Genomic DNA, 19,640 nt, shown 5'->3' with positions numbered 1-19,640 from the left:
ACACACACACACACACACACACACACACACACACACACACACACACAGAGTACATTTTATTCAAAAGATAAAAGTTAAAATAAAAGTATTTATGTATCACAGCTTTCAACCATCAAAGGCCCTGGGACTCTCTGAGACCTTTGCAGAGAGTCTGTGGGGGCAGCAAGATTTTCAAGACTCTGTAAAGAGAAGCCACTCTTTGTCCCTGCACTCATTCTCATGAATTTAGTCTAGTGGAGATTTCCAGAGGCTGTGTAATTTGTAACATTACAATTAGGTGTCAGTTGAAGCAGGTAGAATTTAGGGGCCTTCTGTCTGTATCAGGAGATTTGCAAAAACGTAAACAGGAAGTGTTGCTCATGTTAACATGGAATATCTTCATTACTGTCATTTTGAAATAAGTTACCAATATTTTTAAATCCTCATTTAATATGATTGATCCCTTTAAGTATCCCTGTGCTGGTATACCAGTTGGCCCTTTGGCAGAGTGAGCGAGCCCTGATGTGGATGTCAGCTGGCTCCACAGTGTGATGCCCATTATGTCTTCATGGTGTTGCTAAACCTGAGTTGGAAGTCAGTCCTAGCTGGTTTCTGTGAACAGAATTCACAAAAGAGAAGTTCTTTGGGGAACCTCACTAATTTCTAAACCTGTGAAGAAGCCCTGTTAGCAAAAGCTTGTGAACTGCCTGTGATGGTGGCAGATCGCCTTTAATCCTAGCACTTTAGAGGAAGACAGAGTTAGAAAGAGCTCTGAGATCCAGGCCAACCTTGTCTACCTAATGAGAACCTGTCTCGAACAAACACAAAACAAAACAACAAACAACCAATTAAAGCAAACAAAGCAAAACCCAGTTGTCTTAGTTGGCCTTCCATTGCTGTGATGAAACATTCTAATGAAAAGCAACTTGGGGAGGAAAGGGTTTATGTGGCTTCCATCCTCCATCATGGTTCATCACTGAGAGAGGTCAGGGAAGAACTCAAGCAAGAACCTGGAGGCAGAAACAAGGAAGCCACAGAGGAATGGTGCTTACTGGCTTGTTCTGGCCTGCTCAGGCCGCTTTCTTATACTACCCAGGCCCACCTGCCTAGGAGTTGTGCCACTCACAGTGGCATAGGCCCTCCCACATCAATCATTAATAATAATTTTTTTAAATGCCCTACAGACTCGCTTTCAGGCCAATCCGATGAAAGCGAATTCCCAATTAAGGTTTCTGATTCTCAGGTAGCTCTAGCTTGTGTCATGCTGACAAAAACTAACCAGCACACCAACTACCCAACCAACACAACCAACCAACTTGGCTTGAAAACTTCTAGTTAGATAGTATAATCACATTTTTGTTTTAAAATATAACTTATGTAGAAAAATTCTGAGAAGATATATCAGTTACTTCTATAGTGACAAAAAAAAAACCCTGCATTTACTAGTTGCAGTTGTTTCTAGAGCTTAGACAAACAAACAAACAAACAAACAAACAAAAAGTTAGGTTTTCCTCTATCAACTGTTGTGGGCTTGAGTTTTTATGAAAAGCATGACCTTGCTTTTCCAGTAGATACTATGAACTCATTTGAATACAAGGGTTTCTTTCAGTCTCATAACTGAGAGTCAGGTGATGTTGTCATCCATTCTGGCTCATTCATTCCTCACACATGTGATCACCTTAAGGATGTCAAGTCAGCTGTCCTGGATGAGGCTCCCACCTGCCATGCCCCTATCCTTCCAGCACCTTTTGTTTTTTGTTTTTTTTTTCCACATCTAGTTAGTCATTAGGTCCCTTCTCAAGGGCTCCTCTGACTTCTGCTGAGTCAGAGTTTTCATGTGCCCTGAAGGACCAGGTGTGGCCACAGGACCATGGAGGGACTCTAACTCAGTTATTTATTGCCCTCTGTGGTCTCCAGTGACAGCAGAGTCATGTGATTGTTTCTGTGGGGCCTGGGCTTCATAGAAGAAAACAGAGAGGTCCATCCATTCACACCAGAAATGGAACATGAGCCTACACGGAACAAACAGCCAGGCGTTGTAACATCCTGAGGAAGTAGAACATGTCCCTGCTCTTATGGCACCAGAATTACAGGGATGACAGTGTCCTGGCCCTTGCTCCATGACACATGCTGGTGTGCTAGCAGATCCAGGCTGAGAAACTAGGCCTCCTAGGTGGGCTCCCTCCCAAACTGTCTGCCTTCTCAAGGTGCTGAGATGGCAGAAGACTGGCCTCAGGACACAAGATAATTCAGCATTTGTATATCTGAGTCCTGGAATGAATATACCTACAGATCTAACCCAGTTGAAGATTCTTTGAAGAGAATGAATATGCCGAGTTATGGAAAATTGTATTGCTGAGGCTAAAAAGATTGAAGTAGTCAGATGAGCAAAGCATATGCAAAGCATAGCAAATTGACCTTTGTTGTGGCAGAGACCTATAATTGTGAAAAAAAATGGCCTCAGCTTTAAATATCATATCTTTTGGAGGTGAAGGGATATTTTTAAAATGTGTCTGAGAGTGGGAGAAAGAATTCAAATGGGCCTTTGCTGTGAATGTGCCTCTGTCAGGGAAAGGTCTTTGTAGCTAGAGTGAAATGGCATTTCTTTGTTAATGAGGTGGACGTTTATGAAGAGTTATTGTGTATATTTTTCACAAAATAATAATGTAGATCTCTCTGTAATGCAATAAATGTCTGGATGCAATCCACCTAGCCTATTGTCTAAAATATAATGCAAATTCTAACATAAGCACCCATGAATAAATCGACTCGCGTCTTACAAGTCGGAATAATTCACAAAGCTATGGTAAATGCTTTTCTTATTAGAGATTTCATATAGTCACATTCAGAGCATAATAACCACCTTGCCCAGATTCACTTAAAACCAGTTTTATTTATGAAAAAAAAAAAAACCCCACACTATATATGTTGAAAAAAATAGTTCAGTTATCACTCAGTACATAAAGAACCAAGGCCAGCTTATAGGCATTAAATCTGATAATGTTTAAGGGGTCAGGGAAATCTGGAAGTCAGAAATATGCACAATAAAAAGACACATAGATTCTTTGAAACAAATTCTAAACATCATATGTCTTTCGTTCAGCAGAACTATAAACATTCATGACTTTTTGAAGTCTAAGGGTGAGATGTGAGTATTGTATGGTGGTTTTATCAGAATGTTCACCCTGAAGTCTGAACTTGCTTGAGGAACTTGCTCTGTCTCGCAGCATCCAGTACCACACACTACCTCCAGGAGCACTATGGTGCCTTCTCCAGGTCAGGTCCTGATGCTCTTGGGATGCTGGTGGCAGCACTGACTTTGGCTCATATTAAGTTCTGTAGTATTTTAGTCCTGTTTGTTATTTTTCAGGAAATAGCAACAGGGCAGAGCTTGGGATCCACCCAAGTTCTGCGTGCTGATTTAATGGTACCTTTGTTGGCTTAATAGCTTACTTGGTTTCACATATGACAACACTGATCAATACGTTTTGATACTGGACAGCGAGAGGAGAAAAGTCTCTTGAAAGAAATGACATTCATTTGCTTTGACATTTCTTCTGAGTCACCACTCTTACTAAAGTTACTGGGAGCCTAATGGCATATGTAAAATTTTGCTTAAAAAAAAAACAAAAACCTTCATAAAGTGAGTTTTTATGTGCTTTGTATCATAAGCTGAAGGTTTCAATGCAGTTTAAAATCAAGGATTTTCCTCTCACATTTCTGGGTTTGAGGTATTAGAAAAGGATAAGAAAGGTTTCTTTGACTCATTACTCATCAAAACATTTGTGTGAACCAACAGAAAAGCAACCACCTTTCTGACCTTCCTGGAGGTCAACACTCTCATCATAACCTGTGACCGAGAAAATGCTCTGGAAGAATCAATCGCTCATATGCACTTACAGAGCTGACAAGGCATCCCATATAACTTATATATACACCACAGGAGAGATCTACATTATTTTACGCATATCTTTTTTAACATATGTAAAACTGAGCCATTTATGAACATAGAGATTAGAGAAAGGCTTAAAGACAGCTTAAAATACTAATGTTCTATCATGGAATTGGAATAATTTCCATATCACAAAATGTGCTAGTACAAATTGTTTCTCAGCAGAAAGATGTGTGAAAAAGAGAAACCTTGATTCAGCTACATCTTATTGCTTTCAGCTCATGACATCCAGGAAGTATATTTTCATCCCCAATTGGACATTATTAATGAATCTGCATCCTCTAAAAATTTTTTTCTTCCTTAACATTAGAGACAACTGAGTGACTTTTCTTGGAGTTAAATATTAAACATGATTTCAGAAACAGGGTTTTCTTTATCTATTATCAAGTCCTGAAATTTGTTCCTTTGGTGACAGTAGGATTTCTGAGTACTTACAACTTACAGACAAAGGTGCTCTTTGTAGAGAGGAATTTGTTGACTACAACAAAATATTTGGAGAATGAGAGGTTTTGAGAGTGTTGAAGATTTTCAAACATGTAACACAAACACAGAATACTTGCACATGAATTATAACCTTAAATACACATGATTCTTCTTTGAACATTTATCTCAATATGTATAGAAAACAACCTATTTTCGTGTAGTCCTGAAAAATTCACCAAGTGTGCCTTAGCTTTCAGTCATAGAGAGCTTTGTCTGACATCACATATGGATAGAACGCTAATTGTGATCATTGCCACTTAAGAAACATTCCATGCTCATCTGACAGATTTGCAGATTAGATTTTAGTCTCTGAAGCCTCCAGACTAATAAGTCCAAGAAATGCTTGCTGGAGTGCCCAAATAATTTTAGGGGGAGGGAACAAATTTTACTATTCTCTAGGTGAACGGGTCTCTGTAGAGCCAACAATGAGTGTCTTTCCAAATACGTTGTGAAGGAAGAACTAGAACATGAGAGGCTGGGAGACAGTCGTGATTCATAAACTAAAGTTGGAGGAAAGATACATTAACGGTGAGAAAGCACTGGATTTAGAATTGGTTTGACTGGCTGCATTGTCTGCCTCTGTGGCCTGGTAAGGCTGTCCCATCTCCTCAGGGGGAAGTGATCAAAGAGCCAGCCACTGAGTTTATGTGGGAGACAGTCCCTGTTCACATTACTAGGGCACCCACTTGGACACTGAGCTGCCATGGGCTATGTCTGTGCACAGGTTCTAGGTTATTTCCACGAATGGTCCTTGGTTGGAGTATCAGTGTCAGAAAAGAACCCCTGGGCCCAGGTATTTTCGTTCTGTTGCTCTCCTTGTGGAGCTCCTGTCCCCTCCAGGTTTTTCTATCTCCCTCTTCTTTCATAAGATTCCCTGCACTCTGCCCAAAGTTTGGCTGTGAGTCTCAGCATCTGCTCTAATACCCTGCTAGGTAGAGTCTTTCAGAGGCCCTCTGTGGAAGGCTCCTGTCTTGTTCCTTGTTTCACCCTCTTCTGATGTCTATCCTGTTCGAATCTCATTTTCTCCGGTCTTTCTACTTATTGCATAGTCTCATGTGAATAATCACTTCTCTCACATTCCAGTTTCCTGTTAGGTCAACAACAGCTAATAGCTTATAGCTCAGTGGTTGATGTCACAGGAGTTACAGATGTTAATTTTCATTCAATTACCACAGACAGGGATGAAAAACTATCCAACAAATATTAACCAATTGATATTTTACGAAGTTAGAGTAGGTAAAAACAGATTTAATTTTTTTTTTTGAGATAGGACAGTTTCACGTGCTGCAATTGCTACAGTGGGTCTGTGACTCTTCAGGGAAGCCTGTAAGTGAGTTTTGAGTAGGTGGTCAAGTCACCTTAAAAGGGAATCTGTGGATTTGGGCTTTGGCAGTGGGCTTGCCTTTCCAGAGCTGAGAACTGTGGAATACTTATTTTGATGATCTCTTGGAATCATCCCACCTATAAAAAGATATGCATTTATACAAACACTCAAATCTTGGTGTCTCTTAGCCTCCACCTACTTACACAGAATATAAAATCCCTGGCAGTTTTCTTTTTTCTTAAGTATTTGTAGAAACCCCAGAGGAGGGGCTCCTCATCAACTCTAGTGTTCCCTTGTTCACTGCTTCTCTTGTGCTGTCCCTGACCAAGGGACATTAAACAAGCCCACAACTGAGGCTGCATTTCAGACCCAATAAATCATAATCTTCTAGGCAGCACCATGTAGGTTAAAAAAGTAAAACAACAACACAAAAGCAAAAAAAAAAAAAACATTGTACAGCTTGGTTTGAGGCCTGCTGTCCAAGGCCCACCAGCATGTACTGCCCTTTATCAACACACAGACATTTTTACTTTGATTCACTGACTCAAAACCCTTTCCACTCACCCCAGTCAGCCCTTCCATGGAATGCCCAGTGTCTCCTCGTTTCTCCACTCAGACACTCATTAGAATGACTTAAGCAGAGTTAAAAATGCCACAGCCATGCCCTAGTCTACATTCAACAAATCAGAAGTCCTGGGCATGAGATTCAGGTCCCCAGGATTTATGGACAACAGTTTTTTAATGTGTATTGCTTTAGCGGTTTCTAGGGGTTGAGATAGGTCCTCTCATCAGCGTGGCCTTGCCTGCTGCTGTGCTCTGGTGGTGTCCTCCTAACCAACGAGCTGCTGCTAGTCCCAGCTTGCCAAGATCTCACCCCAATCTGCCACCCACGCCGATCATGCTTTGTCACTTGCAATTCCGGGATTGTCTCACTCCTTGGGGTACCTGCTATTTCTTATACTGGCATCTTCAGCCATATTTTCCTGCCTTTTTGTCTTTGCCATGTATGGCTCTTTCTGATATTTTTTTTTTCTCAAGAAAAAGCTCTGTCTTTCTCTGTCTCTGTCTCTGTCTCTCTCTCTCTGTTAATCTTTTTCAGAAGTGATTTCTTTCTGTTCCTTGGGCACTTGTTCAAATTCTTCCTAATTTCTTTTCTCTCTAGTATTCTGAGAAGAGGCTTGAAAGACACCAATAGAGATATCTGCACTCCCGACGAAACTATGCTGCCTCTGCTTTCATCTCACCCCCTTCCTTAGGTGTCACTCAATGTCCTTATAGTGTGTATACCAGCATGTGGGTGAGTTGGGGTGGTTCAGTTCACCCCACAAGAGGATGATGAACCTCAGGCTATGCCATGCTTCTTTTCAGTTCTAGGGATTTGTCTCTCAAAGCTCTTTCTTTAGATATTAATTTATAAATATTTGAGTTCCAATTATAAATAAGTTTCTTTTAAGATGTCTTTCCTCGGGTGGGCTAGAACTTGGGCAAATCAGCAAGCAGGTCTGAACACACATTTTACAGCCAATAAACATTCTAGAGTTTTAATTGGTGTTTACTACCTTTAATATAGAGAAACCCCTTGAAGAATGCCACACTCAATGCTCTGGTATATTGGAATTCTATAAACAGCACATCCATTCTGGGAAATATCTAGTAGAACCTTTAAGAGAAAAAAAAATGTTCCCTTAAAACCAGATTGTTTTTCTCTGGATGGACTCAAACTTCCCATTCTTCAAATACTTAGATGAATCAAAAGTTTCATATAGACCTCAACCTTGTGCTATAAGAGCAAGAGAAAAAGTCCAACAATAAATCAGCACAGAGGGGAAGAATGATGGTGTTTCCCTAAGAAGAAGCTATAAATTATTAATTTATGCCAGAAATGAGTACAGTCAGTGTCATAAAAATGCATCACTCTGATATCAGCCTACAGACCACCATTTGAGAACACCTGTGTTAGTACATAAAAAGTTAAGACATACTTTCTCTTCTGGCCCTAGGAAGGACCCTGTGCAAGGAACTTTCCATTAGCTATCTGCAAACCTGCTGTGTCAGGCCTCAGAACATGGACACGCTGCCACTTCCCATTCAAAACACTGGCAATGAAAGCCTCATCTGTCTGTTTTTAGTGGTCTGGAGATCTACCCCATGCCAGAGCCACACAGAATCACAGGCATGGCATCTTCTGCAAAGAAAGGCAAGTCAAGAGCAGAGCAAATTGGCATCCTTCCAGAAATTCAAAGTAAGCCTACCCAGATGAATGTCTCTGTGACCCTGTTCTCACTGGTCTCTGTGCAACTGTAAAGTCATGTGGCCATAGGCTCCTTCAGGGATGATAAGATCAAAACTTCATTTTTAACTATTTTTGATCAGGCATCTGTTCCCTTCTACTTTGTCTTAGAACATTTAATTTGACCCGAGCAAAGTACGGTATGAACAGGAGAAAGAAACATGTCTCAATGTACAGTTTTTAGCATCATGGAGCAAAAAGAAAAGGCAGCCACAATAAATACCTTATGACCTGGTGCTCCAGGTCGTATTTTCTCTGATAGGATTGTTTTTTTGAATGTTTCTAGAAGCAATTCAGTCCCTTTCCTGAAGGACTGAGTCAGACTTTGTTAATTACGTTCTCTATGTCCTTGAAGGCCATCGAGGAAATGACAGCCTGAAATTTGGCCATATTCTCAATAAACACACACTTGGGCATATGCATTCAGCCTTGATGTTTTTCTGTGCTGCATCAATAAAATTTAATTAAAATGTGCAGGAAAAATTACAGTCATTTTCATTTATCATCCTCAAATGCTATTATGATACTAAAGCCCTTCATACCTGTACCTATAAGTGGGATGATAAAAGTATAATGGGCCATTAAAAGGGGTTATGCCCCTACCATCCTTAGAAATTTTAAGGTAATAATGGGTAACCATCTGTCTTGAATGTCATCAAAGTAGGAACCAGGACAGTTGATGGATTAAACTCTATTCAGATACATTTTTTCTCATTTTGCATGGAATCAGACATAACCATACAAGAATGTGGGTCATAAATATTTATAGGTTGCTATTTAAGCATTGATGATGGTATTTTTTTGTTGTCTAAAGGTAAAAGAGAGGGATGGATGGTCAGGTGTGTGTGTGTGTGTGTGTGTGTGTGTGTGTGTGTGTAACTTAAAAGTCTATTTTCATAGCCCTACCTAGTTGGTTTTACATCTTGAAATTCCCTCCTACAGTGTCATGTTATCTATTATCACAAACACAGACATGAGGTTAATAGACCAGGATAGATCATTTGAGTGGTTATACTATGACTATAGTTTTTTCAGGAGGAAAAAAAATATTTACATGAAAAATTTTCAGATGGAAGCATGGTTCTCAGTTTGTGTTGTATTCTCCTTGCCCCTTGGGACCCAGTGTGCGGAATGCAGAGGGAACTCGCTGGGGTTCCAAATGGCCATCTGTGGCCCCTGCTGTTATGTCGACCATGGAGTAAGAGCTTCTGGACTAGGGGTTCACAGACATTCTGGGCACTGACAGTACAGTACAGTGTGTTCTTGCTTTGATGTGGGAGACTCGCTGTCATTAGCATTTGAAAGGGAACACTTATTAGTCAAACTACTAAATGTCCTTTATACAATATAATGAGTTTCATTGAAAGGAACCACCAGCTCAGCTACAGAAGAATTTAAACACTTTGCCATCATTTATAAATTCAGCCCTTCTAGGATAATATTTTAAAGGTGCTTTGAATGAAGAGAAGAAGAAAAGTGGTAGGAATCTTGACAAAAGAAATGTAATTAGAGTAAAAAATAAAGGCAATTCTATGCTTTTCGTAGATATCTTTGATCTTCCCAGAAGTCAGGGAAGCATGGGTATTGTCAACTCCCCTCCCTCCTCTGTCTCAGAACAGGTAACTGGCATGAAACGTGACCGCTTTTGTTAACATGTTGAAGGGGGAAAAATGCCCAAAACCATAATCCGAAACTACTGTAATGCAAATCAATAAGGCAGAGACACGCTGCAGGAGACACAGCAAGTAACAGAGCTGCTCTTGATCTTTCTTTCAATGTCTCAGGATTACCCTAGACATTAGCCTTATGCATCTAGCTCATTAAATTTAAATTAATGCACGATATGGGAATTAAAGAAACCATTAATTAGCACATATTGTTTCTCCTTTCTAATTTTTATCTTGGAATGTTCATGGTCATAATCCAGTTATTCATTAATTTACTTATTAGCTCAGTAAGATTTTAGTGAGCGCCTAAGTCCAAGGCAAAAGCCAAATGGTGAATTTCCATAAGCCTCTCTTACAGGCCAAACATCCTAAGAGAAGATGAGAGTCTGAAGTCTTGAGAGTTGAAGTAAATTTAAATAGTATTTGGAAAAGTGACTTATTAGAAGAAAATGCAGCGTGAAGAGCAATAACTGCATTGCTCATAACTAACCCTTAAAACTTGCCCCAATAATGTCATCAATCTGATTATCATTCATCTGTGGGTCTAAAGATCTCAAGCAATCATCAGCCTAACTGGACAAAGTTCTCCAAAAACAGTCCAGTGAGAACTACAAGGCCCGTCTGAACTCACCTTTCCATTTCTCCATGTCTCCTCCCTGTTCGCCATTCTACACTCACAGCCATACGTACTCTCTCTCTACTTTGCTGAAGCCTTGTGGCTCCCAAACACCATGTTGACTCTTTGTCTTAGAAACTTCTGCTGCTGCTTCTTTCTGTCTTATGCTTTTAATGACTTAATTCTCTTTGCTTTTATACCTCTATATATCCATACAATAATTTCCCGATTACCATTAGAACCAAACTCCAGACCCCACAAGTCTTAAATTAGCTTCTCAGGATCACTTTGTCTTCAGTAAGCAATTTAGTCCGTGGGTTTGTAGGGTGTGTTGAGCCTCCCTCTGTGTTAACACTTGTCCCATGGGGTGACACAACCTCCTCCATGAATGGATCTATGCTGTATTAGGAACTCCTAGGGGGAATCTCTGTCTCATTTGCCTTTGTTTCCCATGTTTCCATGATGTCTGTTACACAACCACTACCATGCTTGGTACATGTCCAGAACATGCTTAAAATGAAAAAAAAAAAAAAAGATAAAAACAAACAAACAAAAAACAAAAACAAAACGGAGAAGTCTTTTGTTCAAGTCCTGAGATGCTGAGTGCTGGCAGTGTGATGTTTATGCTGTCTGCTGCGGACGCAGGCAGTCTTGGGAAAAGCCATTGCAACCATTTCCTTTGGTTAAAGCTGAACATTTTTCCACAAAGAACCATCCAGTTCTCAGTGTGAAATTTTTCTTCCCAGTAGGAACTAATAATGTTACTTTTGATTGCCTCAATCATGAGTTTAATTTGGCAATTTCAGCCCCTCATCACATCTCCATGCATTATCATTTTTAAGTGTGTTATCCTTCCACAACTGTAATTTAAAAGAAGAAGCCAAGAGTGAGTGTGTGTGTGTGTGTGTGTGTGTGTGTGTGTGTGTGTCTGTACATCTTATTCTCAGTGTTCAACAGAATGTTATGTTTGGAACATACTTGACAATACATATGAATTCATATATTCATTTTAAAGTGAGAAAACGGAAGGTCATGTGTGCTAATTATCCAGAGTCCTGCCATTAGCAGCAGACTTGGGGCAAAACCCCATTTTGTGGACTCTCACTCAGATGTCCTTTCACCATATCATCTTGCTTCTCTCATGTTCCAAATCTTTTATTTGAATTTTCTTGCAAAGTCATGCATAGCACATTCAATTTGGCTCCCATTGTCTCTTTTTATTGGAAATTTAAATTTGGATTTGCATTGCTGCTTTCACATTCAATGGCAATAAACACTAAAAATATCATCGGGTGGGGGGAGTGGAAATAAAATAAGCATCTGGAAAGAACGCTATAATGAAGGTGCCATTGTTTGCCCATAAACACTTGACAAGGAATCTGGCTTTTCAAAAGCAAACATATGAAAACATCTTCGTCCAACCCAACCACATTTAAGTGAAGAGGGTAAAATGCACCAAAAATGGTAGATTTTCAAGGACGATTTAGAGGAAATTAAAAAACAAAAACTGTCAGAATCAGCTGAAAGTATAATAAAGGTAGCCAAGCAGGATGGCTTAACAAGAACGGACCACTATATGCTCATATATTTGACTGCTTGGTCACCAGGGAGTGGAAATGATTGAAAGGCTTAGAAGGATTAGTAGGTGAGGCCTTTTGGAAGTAGGTGTTGCCTTGTTGGAGGATGAAACCTCAAAGCCCACCCAGCTCATTAAGGAGTTCTCCCAATGGTGATCAAATACCAAGGGAAGTAGGAAAGGTGAAGGCTGTTGACACTGACACCAAAGACTGACAGAGTGGCAAGGGAAAACCCAATCAAACCAGGTCCAAGTCAGAAGCTGATGGAAGAAATCCGAGCCTTGCAGCCTTTTGAAGAAAGGCGACCAGCAAAATGAATCGTATAACTAACTGTAGTGGTCAAAGAGGAGAATTTTTGGTCCTTGTGTGTGCTGAGGAGTAATGTGAAGAAGAGGCGAGCAATCAGAGGTTTCCCATGTCTTCTCAGAGAGGCAGACTTCAGCCTCAGACTTTCTGATGCTATGTATCAAATGATTTGTACTCTTAAATGCATGTCATTAGTAGGTAGGAGGGTACCAGTGAACAGCATTTATTCCACCAGGATTGCATGATTGGCATGGATACTTGGACAAGTGCTTGGTGTCTTTGCAAAAAATCCAATCTCCCTTTGATTTCTAGGAGAGGATATTGTCCCAGCTTTTCTTTGTCCTCCTGACTATGAAGGCATACTTGAGGCGATTAACTTACAAAGTGAGACGATTTGTGTTAGCTCATAGCTTTGAAGGTATAGTTCAGGATTGAGTGGCTCTATTGCTTTAGGCCTGTGGTGGAGCAAAACACCACAGAGGTATGTAATGGAGTAAAAGCGTTCACCCCACAGACAGGAAGTAAAGGAGAAAGAGGAGGAGACCAGGGCTTCATACCCCCACTGACCCAAGACTGGTTCCCATCCTTCAGTATCTCAACATCTATATGCTGATGATTTCCAATACTGCACATATGGCCTAGATGATTTTCCTGGACAGTAAAGCCTGAGTGTCTAGCTGGTGACTCTAAAGCTCCATTCCACAGCCTAATGCACACCTTCCTGAGAGAGTCAAAACAGGCTCTTCCGGGCAGTTAGCCTCACAGCCTTGCCTGGCTAATGAATGACACCTGTGCTATTGAGTCACAGCACACACACACCTGCAGGAGGGGACGACAGTGTTCCTCTACACCATTCAGATGCTCCATGACCTGGCCCTCACTTTGCTCCAGCCGTGCTTTTCTTTTGCTCCTGTTATCAACTGCTCTCAATTTCTAAAGAGTTCTACTTCAAATATTAATATAGTTCCCGTTTCACCCCCCTGAAAGCTTGTCTTGCCAAGGACTTTTCTGGTTGTCCTATTGAAAATTACAAACTCCAAGCTCATCTCCACTTCTTATTCTGCTACTGGATCCATGACTATTGTAAATACATAATCTAGTGTCCTTTATTCTGACTACTTTAAGGCTCTTCTACTAAAGGACCCTTTTAGTCTATTGTATTACTTGTATCTTGAGTGGTGCCTGGTTAAGAAGACTCTTTAAATGCTAGTTAATAAAGGTAATTAGTGATAGCTAGCTATCTCTGAGGTTTGGCAAGGTACATACAAAGTAAATGAGTACACAGTACGTATTAATGAATAATTTCTCTAGCTGCATATGTATCTGCTGCAAATGTTTTTTAGTGAGAACTATGGGGAAACAACTAGGAATTCTAGTAAAAATAAATGGCTTAGAAATCCTTAGTTTTTCAAGTTAGCCTCCATCTAGGTAAAGATAGTTGATGGAAAAACCTGGAAGCCTGTCCAGATAACAAGCTTTGCAAGACTTCCTTTGAGAGGAATACGGAGGGAAGAGGGGCAGAGGCAGCCTGGGATTCTTGAGTGGCCCAGTGCAGGACTCCTTAATGGCTAGTGGTTGGGGAACCCTTAGACCGCTATGTGTGGATGTCCATCTCGAATGTCCATGGCAACATTTAGTGTCTAGGACCAGAGTCAGGGCTTGTGGGACTTTCTCACCTCTAGAACAGTTTCGCAGACAGAAGCAGTGAATCAAGCCCAGTCAGGGGCAAGGATTGCTGCCATGTTTACGAGCTCTTTAATAAGGTGCATCACCGCTGCCTCTGTGACTCCCTACCATGGTCGCAGCATGGGGTCACTGGCTCCTTTATGCCTAACCCGTGGAAAGGCTAAGTGTTTTTCTTTCCAACCAGCTCAAGAAAAAAAAAATTAATTCACCTAACATTTAAAGGACAATCATTTACAAAACGCTTTAAGGTGAAAATGGAATTCTTGAAAAGGCATTTTAATTCTCAAAGAAATAAAGAACATACAATTTTCAAAAGCCTTTATTTCCAGATATAGCTGTTTGAGTAGCTGGGATAGACAAAGTCGATGGATAAAATTCCTTTAAAATTGTGTCACCTTTAGATTTTATAGCACAAAGTTGATTTATACAGATTCCCCTCAAGGCTTCCCTTGTTAACTCCCTACTCTCCCATTACACGATCCTAAAGAGAGAGGCAAATAGGTTAGATGGCAGCTCCTCCTGTTGGCGGTGTGGGCATAGTGTGGGAAGAGACACTGTGTCCACCAGACATGTGATGTCAACGTGGTAGTAACCAAAGCATCCTCAGGTTCAGTGGAGATGTCGTAGCTCATACCTTGGGGATTCTGTACAACTCACAGTTGGAGTTGGAAATTCGCTTGCTACTTTGTACAGACTTGGCTGAGTATATATGCTTGCATTTAAAAAAAAATTTTTTTTAGGATGGTGACCACAGAGTGTATATGGGAGTGTGGGTTATGTATTGACCATATATATGTGTATATATATATGTGTATATATATATGTATATATATATATACATATATATACATATATATATACATAGCTATGCATGCATATATAAATATGCATGCATACATGTCATTAGAGGAAAGTGAATTGGAAATGATAGACACCAATAGAAGAAAAGGAGAGCCAGAAGAAGGTAGTGGAAGAGAATAAGCGTTCATTAAGCTTCTACCTCATCCAGGCAGAAGGCAGTGGGGGAGCCGCGGAGGGGGTGTGTGGTTATCTGGATGTTAAGGAAGAAGCTTGTACAAACCTCCTTCCGTAAGGAGGGAGGGTGCTACGAGATGAATTGGGAGCCTGTCAGGGAATGCTTGTCATGACATTCAGAGGGAGAACAGAAGGCTGTAGGGCACTGATTTTGGCTTTGTCTCCCCTAGGTGCTGGACTGCTGTCTCACCATGAGACGAGTTATCTTTGAAGTGTTGCTGAGCAGCCTAGATAACATGACTTAAAAGTGCAAGTCCCTAAACAGGATTTGGCTCCCCAGAATACAAATGCTGAGAGAACCAAAAGGAGGCTAGAAAAAAAACAAAAACAAAAAAACAGCCCAAGACATTTTCCTTCAAGCCCAGGAGAACGCTGCTGGTCTTTATAATTTAAAAGGTTCTGGAATTGGAAGTTTCTGGGTATTAGTATCAGGAGTTCGGTACATTTCTGTTTTACTCTAGGGCTGTCGAGATGTCAGCAATTTCATTTTACAATGTCTCTAAAGCATCTACCTGAAGTGAAGTGATGATGGGGTGGAAGGGTGCCTTGTAGAGTCCCTGTTCAAGAGAACATAATCAGGACAACCTGCGATGGAGACATGACAGAAATGGCAGAATGCAAGCCGGAGCCACTGCAGAGAGTTCCACATAAGCCTCCAGGAACTCCCAGGGAATTCTAGAATGTGCTTTGATGTCGACTTCCCCTACATGCACATGCAGTACCACAGGAGAGGTCTCGGGCTTCTCTGCCTTCCTTTGTATTTTCACTAGATCTCTTCACCGAGTCTAATTCTTCATCATGGTCTATAGCCACAGCCCCTGCCACATAGTACTGCAAAACTTAGTTCCTGCACGTTGGTCACTTGCTTGGCTTCCTGTCTTGTGTTGAGCCATATAAGATGATTAGGAGAGGTGGTGCAAGCCTATGATTGATATGGACTTGCTTCAGTACTCATAGAATGACAGGCACATGGCACTGGCAAAGGCGAGAACACATGCCCCAAGAAATCCACAGATACGCAAGCAAGTTCAATCCATGCAAGTAGACCACCAAGTTAGTCCATCAAAATGGTGGACACTTAGAGAGGTGGAAATCAAATGCGTACTGCTGGGTGTTTTTTGGATAGCCAATTTTTGATGTTGTTGCTGTTAAATAGCAAAAGCTAACTTATCTTTTTAAGTTTAACTTAAGCTTTTTAAGTTAGTTAAAAAGGTAACTTTTATGAATAAAGTGTAATTAATAAAAGTTAAATAAAAAATTTAATAAAAAGCTAACTTTTTTCTCATATCTACTGGAATGAGGGTCCTAAAATGAAACACCAAGTATCCTAAAGTTAGTCTGCTTTAAGTATTTTAATAGTACATCTTTGAGCTGAGCTATGCATCCCTCCTCCAGATTTATGTGTTGCAGTTCTAATCCTTAGCGCCGCAGAAACTGATCTTATTAGGAAGTAGGGTCACTGTAGATATAATTAATTCAGAGGAAGTTATGGGAGTAAGGTAGGTCCCAACCCAATATAACTGGTGTTATCAAAAGAAGGCATTTGGCAATAGGCTGGCACCTAGGAGAACCACGTGGACACCAAAGCACAGATCAAGATGATCTGTCTGAAAATCAAGAAACAACAGCCAAGATTGCCAGAAAACCACTAGAAATGAGGAGATAGGGAAAAAAATAATTTTCCCCAGAAGGAGCTAATCATACCACCACCGTTGTCCCCATTTTCTGGACTCCAGAGCTCAGAGGAACCGATTCCAGCTGGTTCTCAACCGGTGGGTGGTGGCCCTCACAGGGATCAGATATCAGATATCCCTCATATCACATATTGCCCTTACAATTCGTAACAGTAGCAAAATTGTGATTATGACGTAGCAACAATCCTATGGTTGGGGGTGTGTATTAAAGGGTCACAGCATTAGGAGAATTGAGAACCGCTGCGTTCTTTTACTTTTAGGATGAAGTTCCACCACTTTCATAAAGCACAGACACTCTTTCTTAGCCTGGAGCTGCCTGTACTGTCTCATTCCTCACTTGCATCTCCTTGACTCAGTTTCTCTCTGCTTCTATGTCCAAGGAACCGTTTATAGAGCATCAGTGAGTTTCCTATGAGACTTTGCCTGTGCCAATTCCTTGTCCTCAAATATCTATTTTAATACTGTCTGTTCTCTATTACATCTGGTTTGGTATTTTCTTACTTTTGTTTTCCTTGCTCCAGATTGGCAATGGTCTCTTGAAATGTCTTCTTGACTTTCCCACTCACCACTGGGAAAGAAGGCATTACAGGATGCCCAAACACTCTCCGGATATTTCTGCCCTAATATCTAGCACACTGTGGGCATGCCTCATCCTCATCAGTAGCCTTCACAAGAGGTTCACCCCTTGACGTAAAGGCCACTTTCAGTCTCTGCATTCCTGGTACTCAGGATGTGGCTGGCACAGAATGATTAAGAGCGTCTCAGTAGAAGACTGTGTATGTTTTTCTGCTGAGACACAAACCAATATATCCTCAGAATAAGGGAAATGCATTTTGCTCATATGGCAATGGGCAGCTGAATTTGCTTGGAGATAAAAACACTCAGTTGAAGACCAAGCATTGATTCCATATTCTCCTCCATTTCCTTCTCTGTGTAACCAGCCATATTCCCAGGCTTCATAGTGCCTTTAGATGTAAGTGACTGTGAATTATTACTGACTGTAAGCCTTTCATCTTCAAGACTGACAGCCTAGGTTCCACATCTCTCAGGAGGGAGAGCCTATTATAACTATATTTTTGCTTACCAGGAGAATCGTTAATAGTTATCCTGGAGGGAAAAGAAATCTATAAATATCCAACCTGTAATGAAGACTTAGGCTTCCTTTACTAATGAGATTCTCTCCACGTGCACTGTCAGAGTGGCTACGGAACCACGGCAGGACGAAATAGACAGAGCCAGTCATGACTTCTTCTCTTACCTGTTTCGTCCTCAGCTTGGAATCTGATGACAGGTTGTTGTACGTATAGTGTGCCTGTGTGACTCCACAGAAGAGGACAGCGACTATGCCTGAAATTCAAAAGAAGACCAGTCAAAATCAACTTTCCTTCCCAAGACAAAGGGCAGGGCTAGAAAACGTACTTGATATCAAGAGAGGTGAACTTCTCAATAATTACTATGATAACGAAACCCAGGTAAATCTTTCTGCTTCCTTCAAACAGGTCATGGGGTTAAACATAAAGAAAAGTATTAAGCGGTAGATTCTTACTAAAAAAGAAAGTAGCTTCTTCCTAGTGAGGAATGACCCTCTAGTCATGAGTTAGAAAAGCCACTCTTAGAAACATGTGAATGAAAAAAAAAATGTTGGGAGTCAACGCTGGCTTTCCCAGAACAAGGGCCAACTACTTTGCTGCATTTTCTGGTGGACCCTGGTACATCTGCTTTCTACTGTGTACCTTGGGGAGGAAGCCTGGAAAGGTTCCTACCAGACCATAATTTAGTATTAAGAGCCATGAATAACAAACCTAAGACCTGGAAAAGGGTTTTGTGGCTCCTTCCAATGCATTAGACAAGAGACCTCATGTGCCTAACTGCATCTCTGACTAAGCTGGCACACTCCTTTTGCAGCTGAAAACCAATGAGCACCTCTGTCCAAGCCACACACTCCCTGAAGGTAGTAGGACTGTGGTCTTTCTCAGTGTGCTCTCTGCAAGCCCATCCCTGGCCAACTGCAGAGAACATTTCTTAAAGGCACATTACTCACAGCTTTAAATGCTACATGAAGTCACACATGCCAGATGCTCCTTGAGGACAGAGAATAACAACAGGACAAAAGTGTTACTTGTTCCTTGGCTCCGCCACTCTTAGTGTCCCTGGGGCAGGTAGGCTTTGGTGAGAGCTGCACTCTACTTTGGATTAAAGATTAGATTAATTATGGGAAATTGGGCATAGAGGGGGCTTGGGGAAAGGCATGGGAGATAAGTATTCCTCAACTCAGAACAAGAGGATTGGGCTGAATTTTAAGCAGCAGAAGCTTTCCATCTAAAAACACTCATAAATTAAACGCTGATGATTCTTAAGAGTATAGAGCTATGTGAACTGAATGCTGGCATTTCAAATGAGCTTGAAATAAGGAATTTTAAAGGGCTGAGCTTTCTCATATGAAAGCTTCACACATGTATTTTCATGCCGGTTATTTTTCAAGTTGGTATCAGATAAAATACTGTTAAAACATGTTTGTATAATACCAGTATATGCCATTTACATTGCTTATTCCCTCTAACATTGTGTTTTAAATTTTTAGAAAAAAAAAACAAGCAAGAACATTTGTTAAGATATACATACATATATATATATGTATATATATGTATATATATATATATATATATATATATATATATATATATGAATGATAAATGTTTCTGGAGATTTTTGGTAAATTTTTAGTTTCTTAGTATGTGTTGGAAAATTCTAAGAAAAAAAAAAGTCTAAAATATTACTCATCACAGAATTTTTTTTAATCGAAAATCAACCAGTACCAGGAATGCGTGAGTGCTGTAAGATGTTGAAGTAGGAGGAGGACTGACATTTGTTGTGTTTTGATATGAAATGTTTCTCTGTATTTGTTTGAAAATATGATGACGTAGTGTATCTATCTCAAGTCCTCAGGGGCCTCCTATGATTGGGGGTTCATTGAGCCCCATTTTACGGTGAAACTACTTAACAATGTATTTATATTCTGGAGAGGACGAGG

The 19,640-nt window shown here is 40.5% G+C and overlaps 1 protein-coding gene across 1 annotated transcript in view; it reads right to left on the bottom strand.

Annotated features, from left to right (window-relative positions):
- Window positions 1-19,640, bottom strand: part of Slc9a9 (solute carrier family 9 member A9) — a 505,533-nt gene that overhangs the window by 246,814 nt on the left and 239,079 nt on the right. The window contains exon 8 of the mRNA XM_055629498.1: window positions 17,868-17,956. Within this exon, the coding sequence (XP_055485473.1) occupies window positions 17,868-17,956 (89 nt within the window). The remainder of the gene's footprint in view (window positions 1-17,867; window positions 17,957-19,640) is intronic.

The sequence above is a fragment of the Psammomys obesus genome, unplaced genomic scaffold (genome assembly GCF_907164565.1).
Source record: "Psammomys obesus unplaced genomic scaffold, mPsaObe1.curated_primary_1811, whole genome shotgun sequence".
Taxonomy (NCBI): Eukaryota; Metazoa; Chordata; class Mammalia; order Rodentia; family Muridae; genus Psammomys; species Psammomys obesus.
Note: the sequence above shows the minus strand (reverse complement) of the source record. Positions and strands in the feature narration are given on the sequence as shown.